The 12,250-nt window shown below is 47.6% G+C and overlaps 1 protein-coding gene across 3 annotated transcripts in view; it reads right to left on the reverse strand.

Annotated features, from left to right (window-relative positions):
- Positions 1-12,250, reverse strand: part of FGF12 (fibroblast growth factor 12) — a 306,990-nt gene that overhangs the window by 98,599 nt on the left and 196,141 nt on the right. For all 3 annotated transcript variants that reach the window (XM_054175619.1, XM_054175620.1, XM_054175618.1), the window contains one exon: positions 9,936-10,046. In XM_054175619.1, the coding sequence (XP_054031594.1) occupies positions 9,936-10,046 (111 nt within the window). The remainder of the gene's footprint in view (positions 1-9,935; positions 10,047-12,250) is intronic.

Here is a 12,250-nt window from a genome sequence, read left to right on the forward strand (position 1 = left end):
TGGATATGAACTACAGCACAGGAGGTTCCACCTCAACATGAGGAGGAACTTCTTCACTGAGGTTCAGAGAGGTTGTGGAGTCTCCTTCTCTGGAGACTTTCAAGCCTGTCTGGATGTGTTCCTGTGTGACCTGTGCAACCTGTGCTAGATTCTATAGTCCTGCTCTGGCAGGGCATTGGACTTGATCTCCAGAGGTCCCTTCCAACCCCTAACATCCTGTGATCCACCACTGCACTTCCGCAGTGAAGCAGAGAGATTTCCATGGCATTCACTTTTCCCACTGCCAATGCTTTAGCTTTCAGGATGCTTGATTATAATGTAGATGGTCCTGCTCTGGCAAGGGGGGTTGGACTCTGGACAATGAGCTCTGGATGTCCCTTCCAACCCCTGACATCGTGCAATCTCATTGAAAGACCTTTCCCCCACGCACGTGGGAATGAATGCACGGGAATGCAATGTCAGGCTCAAAGAGGAGAGCACTGTCGGCACTGATAGCCTGAGCACCAATGCATAGCATGGCTCTGCTTCCACTGAGCTTTATGGGATGAGAGCATCCAGATGTGCTTCAGCTTTGGGAGAGGTAACTAAACTCGTCCCGGGGAACTCAGGATATGGAAAGATGGGCAACAGGGCCAGGCAGAACCTTGAGTACAAACTCAAAGGTAATACTTCGCTCAAGGTCTCTGAGCACCAATGCACAACTATGTCTCTGCTTCCACTGAGCTTTATGGGATGAGAGCATCCAGATGTTGCAGCACAACTTGTGCTTCAGCTTTAGGACAGGTAACTAAACTCGTCCCAGGGAACTCAGGATATGGAAAGATGGGCAACAGGGCCAGGCAGAACCTTGAATACAAACTCAAAGGTAACACTTCACTCAAGGTCTCTTCCCCGCACAGGTACCCTGGAATGAGAGCATTTCTTCTGGTTCCCTCATCACGAGGTCAGAGTGGCCCTTCCACTTCCATGAAGCATTTCCCATGGATTTCCAAATCACTCACTCATTTCCAAAAGCCTGCCTGAAACTTTTCAAGAGCATTGGGGTGTTCTAATTAGCCCAGGGGAGACCTGTGAATGGGCAGAGTGCAGATGAAAGACTGAGTGAAAGAGCACAGACTGAAGCTTTCCAGTTGACTGTTAAGGGCATCATCCTCTAGCTGAGTTATAGATAATTTATCAAGTTTTATGCCTGACACATCACAATGCAGCAAGCACAGCAGAAAAGAGGTCTTCATATAATGGTTCAAACAGTCCTCCTCCTCACTGTGCCATCTCCCAGCTTTTCCTTCCCTAGGACCATTGCTGAGTTAGCATCAGCCCTCAAGGATAAAGCAGCTTGGGCTGAACTGGCAAAATGCTGTAGCTCCTCAGGCCAGGCTGGTATGAATCTTGGTATTCCAGGATTAATTCCTGGAGGGAATCGAGTTCAGCTCAACCACCCACTTTGAAGAGACTAGTTCAGTGTGCATGTGCAAGTAATGCATGGATTTAACCCAACCAAAGATGCTCCCCAAGAGCCTCACACATGCACAGCCTGGGAATTGCTGCAAAGGGGAGGAGACAGAAGTGTTGGGATTCCTTTCCAGGAAAAAATACATTTATAGCCAACATGGAGAGAAAAGAGGGGAAAGAAAGAAAGAAAAAGAACAAATCAAACCTGTAGCTTGATTCTTTCCTTGGAGCCAGTAGGTCAGAATACAAAAAACTGAACCAAATTCCCAAGATTCACACAATTTCTAGGGAGAAAAAGCAGAGCCCAAAACGTGTGCAAAATGTAATGGGAAAGTGGTTACATTCAACCTGAACTCTTGGTGGATTTGCTCAAAGCCCAGAGGTGGATACCTTTCCAAAAGTGGAACCTGAAAAAAGTACAGGAGACACTCACTTTGCTCAAGAGACCTAAACCAGGGCCCTTGGCTAAGCTGGTTTCAGGGCTGTCTCCAAACAAGGGGTCACGAGTCCCAGTTTCACTTGAGTGCTTCTCTTTTCATCAGTCAGTTCCCAAGGAAGACTGGATGGCTCCTCTCAGCAACCTGCCTAAGAGGGAGGCACCAGAAATCTGATGAACAGAGACCTACCATCAGCTCATTTTCATGCTTCTGAGCATCGTACTCAGTCAGATACCAAAGCATGTGCTGAAGTCTTACGAAAGCCACTGCCTGTATTTATGGTTTCGTGGGAGGATGTCAACAGATGTATACAGCAAAGGGAGTCCAGCCTGGTTACTGGTCTGTGAACAACCAGAGTCCAGGATGGGGCTACTCTGATATTGTCCCCAGATGAGCCAAATACACCCCAGTGCAGCTGCTCAGCATCAAAGAGCTGTGTTCCAGCACAGTTCTACCGCTGCAAAGCTCACTACCCGAACCAAACGTACGCTTCTATCACTTTCTCACTACCACGAAGGTCTAAACCTCTCTGTAATTAACAGGTCTATAAGCAACACCCTTTCCCTAATTCCACCCCCTGCCAACTGAATAATGGAGCATATTACTGCTTCTAATGAAACAAAATGGGAATCATCACTCATTTCCTACAGCCAATTTATCTTGCACGGAAAACTTGTGATGCAGTTGTTAGGCAGCGAGGTGATAATGCCCAGAATTAGTGGGCAAGAAGTTTCTTCTTGGCAGCACTTGCATGTCTCCAAATCTCTTTTTACACCTAACCATACTAACAGAGCACAAGAACAGTGCTGTTGTGCTCCATGTTAGAGCACTGCCAGTTCTTAAGCTTCCTGAGACCCTGCTGCAGACCGTGGTAGCAACCCCTGCCAGTCATGGGGTTTAGACACGACAGAGCACCTCGTGTAATAGAGGGCAGAGCAGGGAAGCAGGCAAGCAGGAGGGCAAGCATCTAACACAGGTAATTGACAGCCAAAGGAGTTCTAGGAAGCAAATGTCTTCTTCTATTAACAAAATACTTTAGCTCAATCAAGACTTGGTAAATTCTCAGAGCTCTTTCTGCACTCAAATCTGGAAACACCTTTCAAGAAGCTGAAGCCTTTACTTATCATGCTTCCAAGGGACTATTTCCTCTCAGTTTTTGTTATCATGCTTCCAAGGGAACATTCCATCTTTATTTACAACAGATTTTAAAGCTTATAAGCTTTATTATAGGGATGTAAAAATGGGCAGGTGGGGGGGAACCCTCACCCAAGCTCGTAAGCATTGGACTCGTTCTTTTTGTCAGGAAAACAAATTCTGGTTAACATAGAGTCACAGAATTGTCAAGGATCAGCCAGTTCCAACCCTCCTGCAATGGGCAGGGACACCTCACACTACAGCAGGTTGCTCACAGCCACATCCAGCCTGGCCTTATAAACCTCCAGGGATGAGGCTTCTACCACCTCCCTGGGCAACCTCTTCCAGTGTCTCACCACCCTCATGGCAAAGAACTTCTTCCTAACATCCAATCTAAATCTAACCTCCTCCAGCTTGGATCCATTCCCCTCAGTCCTATCACTCCCTGATACCCTCAAAAGTCCCTCCCCAGCTTTCTTGGAGCCCCCTTCGGATAATGGAAGGCCATAAGAAGGTCTCCTCAGAGCTTTTTCTTCTCCAAACAAAACAACCTCAATTCTCTCAGTCTGTCTCCATAGCAGAGCAGCTCCAGCCCTCAGCTCATCCTCATGGCCCTTCTCTGGGCACCTTCCAGCACCTCCAGATCCTTCCTGTAATAGAGGCTCCAGAACTGGATGCAGTACTCCAAGTGGGGTCTCACCAGAGTGGAGCAGAGGGGGAGAATCACCTCCCTCGACCTGCTGGCTATGCTTCTTTTGATACAGGGATAGGGAAGAGGACTGGCTGGGGTAGAGCAGGACTGGACACAGGGTGTGCTGAGGTGGAAAACAGAAAACTTAAATGCTTTTAAAACTTTTTCTAATGTAAGTGCTGCATTTTCTGTGCCATCTGCAGCTGCACAGAACAGACACAATCTTTCACTTCATGGGCAGAAGAGAAAAATCTGCCTCTTTCCCTTCATTACATCTTAACCACTTTTCAACCACTGACAGGATTTACACCTGACCCTGCTTATGACCCTTATTGATGATACTACTTTCAGCATGCTCCAGTCCTAAACCCTTTAGCCATGAGCATGTTGTTCACTGTCATGTCACGGCAGGTTTTCAGCTGCCTAACCTGTCATGCCTGCTCAGCTCTGAGTCTGGGCTAACATTTACTGAAATGGAAGAATAAGGCAAGATGTGGTCCATGTGCTCAGATGATTTAAGCAATAGTAAGTTGAAGCAGCTAAACTAATTTATAGCAGATTACCTGCTCTGTGATAATGGAGCAAGCCCTTGGTGCTGCATATGAATAAGGGAGAACTAACGGAGGATGCAATAGGCACCTTGGTGCACCACGAGATGGAGAGGTTTAATATCCAGAAGGGAGTGAGGAAGGTTGCTGTGATGATCAAGAGGCTGTGGTGCACTATTTTTGAAAGCACAAACAAAGAAATGGTGTTTGTTCAGCTGGAAGCAGGGAAAGCCAGAGACACAACTGAAAGGACATCAGGCTCCAGCCAAAAGCCTTGGAGGAAATGATGACTGACTTTAAAGAATAGTGCAGCACTGGAACCAGAAAGGTTATGAAGCTATGGAACAGCTCAGTCCTGGAGACATGTGAAACAACTAGACAAGGCACTGCACAACTGAAGACAACCCAGGTACAAGCAGGATTTCTGACTGGAGCTCTCCAGAGGTTTCCACAGTTTTAATCTTTTTGTTTTGCAGGCTGAAGGGCCCCAGATGATACCCTGTATATGCTGGGCTGTTTCCATCTGATCAGTGCAGATGACTTGTCCTGCATGCACTGTCCATTTACTGAGGCTTTTCAGATGTTCAGCAGGACTATCATAGAATAGTCTGGGTTGGAAGGGAGCTCCAAAGGTCATCAAGTCCAATCCCCCTCTGCAGTCAGCAGGGGCATTCTCAACTAGATCAGGTTGCCCAGAGCCCTGTTGACCCTCACAGAATCACCAAGGTTGGAAGAGACCTCAAAGATCATCAAGTCCAACCTGTCACCACAGACCTCATGACTAAACCATGGTACCTTGAATCATCTCCAGGGATGAAACCTCAACTACCTCCCTAGGCAACCTGTTCTAGTGTTCCACCAACCTCATGGTACAGAACTGGTTTCTAACATCCAATCTGAATCTCCTCTTTAGTTTGAAACCCTTGTCCTGTCACCAGAGACTATGCTGGCAAGTTAAGGGGTCCTACTGCTCTCATGAAGAATTGGTGATGGGGTGCTTGGTGCCATGGTTTAGTTGATTAGGTGGTGCTGGATGATAGGTTGGATTCGATGATCTCAAAGGAAGAAGGACAAAAGAAGGACATTGAGAGACTTGAACGTGTCCAGAGAAGAGCAACAAGGCTGGGGAGAGGCCTTGAGCACAGCCCTGTGAGGAGAGGCTGAGGGAACTGGGGTTACTTAGCCTGGAGAAGAGGAGGCTCAGGGGAGACCTTCTTGCTGTCTACAACTCCCTGAAGGGAGGTTGTAGCCAGGTGGGGGTTGGTCTCTTCTCCCAGGCAACCAGCACCAGAACAAGGGGACACAGTCTCAAGCTGCGCCAGGGGAGGTTTAGACTCGAGGTGAGGAGAAAGTTCTTCACTGGGAGAGTCATTCATCATTGGGATGTGCTGCCCAGGGAGGTGGTGGAGTCACCATCCCTGGAAGTGTTCAAGAGGAGATTGGACGTGGCACTTGGTGCCACGGTCTAGTCGGGAGGTCTGCCGAGACAGGTTGGACTTGATGATCCTTGGGGTCTCTTCCAACCTTAGTTATACTGTGAAGGTCTCTTCCAACCTGGTTAATTCTATTCTATTCTATTCAGCCCAGGAAGGAGCAAGAATGCTGCAAGCAACAGTTAGCCCTGAAAGACCATCCGAGACCACCAGGGCTGGAAGGCAAAGATAACATCACTAAGAACGCAACGAGGGGCTTTGTACTCCACAAAACCATGCTCTGGTTGAAAGAGAATTGTTCATGTACCCCAAAGCAAGTGGGCAGAGACTCTGTCTCCTTGCTTACATGAAGAGGGGGTGCCTTTAACTGCATGCTGCAAGGAACAGATGTCCCAAGCGCTGTTGTGCGGGAAGCTGGCAGGCAGCCCATTCAAATGCCATTAAAACTTGGCTTCTGGGGTTGGGGGGGTTTGGTTTTTTTCTCCAATCCTTCCCCTTCTTCTTTAAGTGAGAGGAGGTGGAAAATAAATGCCATCAGCTCCTCAAGAACACACACAAAATGGGCACCAGACAATTAATTTTAAAAAATTGCTTAAATATTAGCAGTTCCTCCTAGATAAATAACTGGGGTTTTATTAGAACATTTAATTGCATCAGACATATCTGAGGGACATGGTGTGTGCCTCATTTGAAATGTTTGTTTTGCCAGAGTAAACCAACCAAAGGTGTTCCATGACAATGAAGCTCCCTTTCATAATGCTCATTTGAATAATCAAGTGTATGGCTCCAGAACACAGAGTGATGTATGGCTGTACACCCAGCACATACTTATCTGTGCTCAGCACCAGAGAGATGTGGAGGTGCTGGAGCCAGTGCAGATGAGGGCAAGGAAGCTGTGAAGAGCCTGGAGAATAAATCTGATGAAGAGTGACTGAAGGAGCTGGGGATGGTTAGTTGGAAGAGGAGAAGGCTAAAGGGAGACCTCTACAACTATAGAATAGAATAGGAATAGAATAGAACAGGAATAGAATAGAATAGAACAGAACAGAACAGAATAGAATAGAAATAGAACCAAACTGAACAGAACTGAACCAAGTTGGAAGAGACCTTCAAGATCATTGCGTCCAACCCATCATCCAACACCATCTAATCAACTAAACCATGCAACCCAGCACCCCATCAAGTCTCCAAAGAACATTGTAAAGAGGTTGGTGCTGGTCTCTTCTCACGGGTAATTAGAGATAGAACAAGAGGGAATGGCCTCAAGCTGCCACTGGGTAGGTTTAGACTGGACATTAGGAAACAAATTTGCACAGCAAGAGTGGTCAAACCTTGGAACAGGCTGGCCAGGGAGGTGGTGGAGTCACCCCAACCCTGAGTGTGTTTAAAGGTATTTTAGATGTGGTGCTTGGGTGGTGAATTTGGTGGAGTAGGGTCAATGGGATTGATTCCAGGGGTCTTTTCCAAGCTGAACGATTCTGTGATTCTAAGATAGCTTCTGCATGGAGAGCAGATGGGCATTCAGGATGGGAAGGATCCTGCTGTGACCATCAAGACTCCTTCTCTACCAGTGGATGGGATGCAATTTAACCAAATCCTCTCCAGGGGCAGAGAAATATTACTCCTAGAGCTTTTGATGAATTTTTGCCTTGCACAGAAACACTGCACAGACATCCAGCTGGCTGGTTGAGAAGTTTCTAGAGCGAAGGCAATGTGCAGGCTGTTCACTTCGACAAGGGAGTTTTGACCTTCTTTTTGGTCCAAACCTGAAATGTCTAGAGCAATAGGGAAAAAAAAAAAGACCAAAAAGCCCAGTATGCTTTATTTTGGCATTCCCAAAGTGAAAAATGTGAATTTTGTTTTGCAGCTGTAACTAGAAGGTTCATACAACATAAAATGTTGACTCAAAGCGAGTATTTCTAAAGGAGAGCAGGTGGTTAAAAGCTGAACAGGACCAATCAAGCACATTCTTAATGCCCTTTTCAGGAACCAAATATTATCAGATTGGATGTTATTATTCCCCCCCTCCTTTTGACATCCCCTGAGATCAGGGGATGGGGAAATTCTTTGGCTTCAACCTTCTTTCAAGAAAATTAACTACACTTTCCAATATAGCCCCATGACTTTAAGCAACTGGCTTGGCACGCTTCAGCTAGATGCCTCCTGTCCCACACCAAGCTGCCATCTCACCAGATAAATTTACACTCCAGAAGCGTCCTTCAGCCCATCTATTAAGAAGACTGAGTGGACATACATAGCTCACAAGTACCTGGCCTCTTGCCAAACTGATCTCTAACAGGAAACATCAGTGAGAACTGTTTGGGCAGTTGGGGTCCAACCTCAGTCAAGGGGACTTGGGAAGCTCCCCGCACCTCAGTAAGGTGCAGCCAGCAGCAGCTTCCCTCATCTCCCCTGAGTCCCCATGACTGAAATATTGCACAACTGCTCTTACATTTTATTCTCCTCTGCTGTTTACTGAATTTCATCTCTGCTTCCATTTAAGCCCATTACTTTGTTGTTCAGTCCTCACTGACAGATGAGGGTAATGAATCCCTGTCAGCTCTAGCAGCTCTTCCCATGTCGTTGACAAATAGGCCTCCAATGGGATTTTCTGCAGATTGAGAACACCCTATGTCTTCCTTCTTTAAGAAAAAAGCAGTTAATATGACCCAAAATTGGGTCATTACTCACCCACTAAAGTCCACTGAACTCATCCCATGTGTTGGTGTCTGCCTGAGAAAATCATAAGGCCAAACCCTTCTTGTAGGAACAGACCTGCTCAGTCTCTCAGAGTAAAAACATGTGCAGGTCCACAGATTCTTCTGCTCCAGCATTAACCAGCAGCTGTGTCACTGCAATTGGTTGCATTTCTTTTGTGAAAAAAAGGGCACTAAAACCTAGCATTCACATCTGCTACAAGCCAAGCTTCTGGGGAGTGCAGCCTCTTGGGTCATTTCACAAGGGCTTTGTCAATCTCCCCCAGTTTCAGTTGCCATCTTCCCAAAGATTGTCTTTCGTGCACAGACCTCAGGCCAAGGGTAGTTGTAGCAGAGCAGCCCCACCACACACAACAAAGCTGCCACAGCAGTCTGCCAGCTTCCTGGGGACAGGGCAAGCACTGCCAATGCAGGGCTGGCACCCTTGTGCAAGTGCACTTTCACAGGGCCATGTCAGAGCCTTCCTACATGTGCTGCACCACTGCTAACATCTCTCACCTGCAGCCCAGGCCTGGCCTGCCTGAAGAAACTATACCTTCAATCCAGCTAGGAGCATCTTTGAGTTAGAGTAAGATATGAACCCAAATAAAGTAGGTTCATCCCTCCATCCATGTCTAGTGGTGGCTCGGAAGAGACCTTGCATGCTGGACAGGCTAGATAGGGTGTCCCTTCAGCAGCAACACAGGCAGCTTCAGCATATGATGACACAAATCAAGACTTTGAGCCCTATTCTGCTGATGCAGTTTGTGGCACCAAAGATCTCAGCTTATTACTGCCCAATCAGAAGCATCAATCTGACACCTATGAAATGGAAGAGCTGCGGCAGCAAATACCCTGCACTTGCTTAGACCTTTTATGGAGCTTTGTTATTGACAAAATTAGTGCTTTTGTCAAAGGAAGGTGTGCTGCTGCTTTGCATTCGTTTAACCCAGCATGGTTCCTGCATCTGAGTACCATTTTTAAACCCTGCCTGGATCTGCTGCACTTTGCTGTCCTTTGTTGGACAGTATGAACCCAGCCCCTTCAAACAAGGGTTTGGATGATGACCTCCTTTGGAAACGTCATTCAGTACCCTCAACTTTCACACTAGCCTCAAAGCACTAGACTGCAGTGAACAGCTGGTTTCCTCCTGCCTGGAAATTCCTGATGCTTGCTGAATTTTTCAGGGCAAAATAATTGAAACAATTTTCTCCCCTTCTCCTTGGGAAGAGAATTCCCTGCATCCTTTACCCACGTGGCAGCTGTATAAATATAATCTCCTCTCTCTTCTGGCAGTAACTCAAATCATGGGTTTTATTCTCCACCCCACCCAGATGGCAGTTACAGAAGCGGGGCAGGAGGGAAGAAGATCAGAGAGGAAACATATGAAATGACACAGGCAAGATTTAAAGGGGAAGGAGAGACAGCAAAAGCCTGCAGGAAACAGCTGGCTTCTTCCTAATTTGATCTTTTTCACAAACAAAGCCCCACTAGGTGATGCATTTGATTGTAATTGAGTTGCAAAACAGGCTAATTTTTCTTACTGTAGTCACTGTTTTCGTCCTTGGTCCCATCAATTGTACCATCTGGGTGCATCTGCAGGAAGTATTCCTGCTGGCTGAATAACCTTGTCACAATTCCTTTCAGCTGGGGTTCTGCAAAAGAATAATAAACATGATTAGGTATAGCGAGCAGCAAGAGAACAAGTTTGCTCGGCCCCCATTAAACCCTCGAGTCAAATGCAGAAGGGCTTGGCAGGTAAAGACAGCTTTCTGTGACTCCTTTGAAGCGTGGCTGTAAAATATTTATACATAGCTGAACAGACAAAACTGAGGCCAGATGTGCAGGTAAAGTGCAATGCATAGCTGGTGCAGCAGAAAGTAACAGATGTAGGAAACGCTGCTTCACTGGAAGTTACCTGCCAAGCGAAAGCCTTCAGACTGCTCATGTGTTCTGAATGTGCCTCTCAATTCACATTTGCTAGCAGCCTTACAAAGAATGTGCTTATTGCATCTCTTTCTGCCCGTGAAGCCAGCCACCTCACTTTCTCTATGGCTGACTCACCACCGTGCAGCTCCAGCTCTAGGCCAGCCCAAGTGTATTTAAACCGGCGGTACGGTAGTGGCGTAAGACCCAGGTGAGTGCTCAGTCAGGCTGCATGAGTGCAACTGTGTGGGACTTGGGGAGCAAAATCCGGACAGGAACAGAGGCAAGGCACCTCATAGAACAACCTCTGCAGCATTTATGGGCACCTTCAAAAGCCTCTCCTATAAAAGCCTCTTCTCAGTGGTGCCCAGTGACAGGGCAAGGGGCAACGGATGGAAGTTGAGGCATAGAAAAGAAAGAGAGATTGGCCACTGGAATGTGCTGCCCAGGGAGGTGGTGCAGTCACCATCACTGGAGGTGTTTAGGAAGAGACTGCATGAGGCCCTTGGTGCCATGGTTTAGTTGATTAGATGGTGCTGGGTGACAGGTTGGACTTGATGATCTCAAAGGTCTTTTCCAACCTGGTTAAATCTATAGGAAGTTTCATATAAATATGAGGGAAAAAAATTTCACTGTGAGGGTGACAGAGCATTGGAACAGGCTGCCCAGGGGGGCTGTGGAGTCTCCCTCTCTGCAGATATTCAAGACCCACCTGGATGCATTCCTGTGTAATCTGCTCCAGGTGATCCTGCTCTGGCAGGGGGGTTGGACTAGATGATCTTTCAAGGTCCCTTCCAGCCCCTGAAATTCTGTGATTCTGTGATTTTCCTCCCTCCCAAAATATGTGCTACGTGCTCAGGTAGATGAGAATCACTTTTTGCCTCTAGCAGGGTTCTTTCCCAGCCACTGTACATCATTACTCAGCCATGGACTGGCTAGTGTTTTCCTATTGCCTCTACAACACTTAGTGGCAGATGGAGCCTGTCTGCCTTTAAGAAAGCCACAAAGCTGCATTCCTCCAGGGGCTGAACAGTCCAGGAGGTGGACCCAGGAAATTGGGTCCAGGCTGGAAGGGACCTCCACAGGTCATCCAGTTCTAGCTCCCTGCAGTCAGCAGGGACATTCCAACTAGATCAGGTTGCTCAGAGCCCCATCAAGCCTCACCTTGAATATCTCCAGGGATGGGATCTCAACCACCTCTCTGGACAACCTGCTCCAGTCTTCCCCAACCCTCATGGTAAAGATCTTGTTCCTAACATCCAATCTAAATCTCCTCTTCTCTAGTTTGAAGCCATTGCCCCTGGTCCTGTCACTGCAGGCTGTTGCAAACAGTCTCTCTCCATCCTTCCTGTAGCCCCCTTCAGATACTGGCAGGCTGCTATTAGGTCTTCCCAGAGCCTTCTCTTCTCCAGGCTGAACAGCCCCAGCTCCCTCAGCCTGTCCCCATAGCAGAAGTGCTCCAGCCCCCTGATTATTCTCATGGGCTTCCTCTGGACCCTCTCCATCAGGTCCATGTCCTTCCTATATTGAGGGCTGCAGACCCAGGCACAGTACTCCAGGTGAGGTCCCAGCAGCGCAGAGCAAAGCATCAGAATCACCTCTCTGGATCTGCTGGCAAGGCTGCTTTGGATGCAGCCCAGGCTGTGATTTGCATTCTGGGCTTCCATCCCATGATTCTGCTCTCTATAAGCCGGCAGCAAGGCCAACTCTGTCTCTTTTCTCCCTGCTTTTGGCTCTCTGGAGGGAGTCCTCATCCGGCAACATGGGGCAGGAGGCCTCTCCGTGGCCTTCGCAGGGCTGATTCTCCCTGCCCAGTTTTGGCCCGTTGGGGCCGAACGGAAGGCAGACATTGAGGGGAAGACAACGAGCACTGGGGTCTGCGGTTTGGTCTGGCTGGGGGAAGGGTTCTGGGGTTTTTCCATGTGTGCTGTAC

The sequence above is a fragment of the Dryobates pubescens genome, chromosome 32 (assembly GCF_014839835.1).
Source record: "Dryobates pubescens isolate bDryPub1 chromosome 32, bDryPub1.pri, whole genome shotgun sequence".
NCBI lineage: Eukaryota > Metazoa > Chordata > Aves > Piciformes > Picidae > Dryobates > Dryobates pubescens.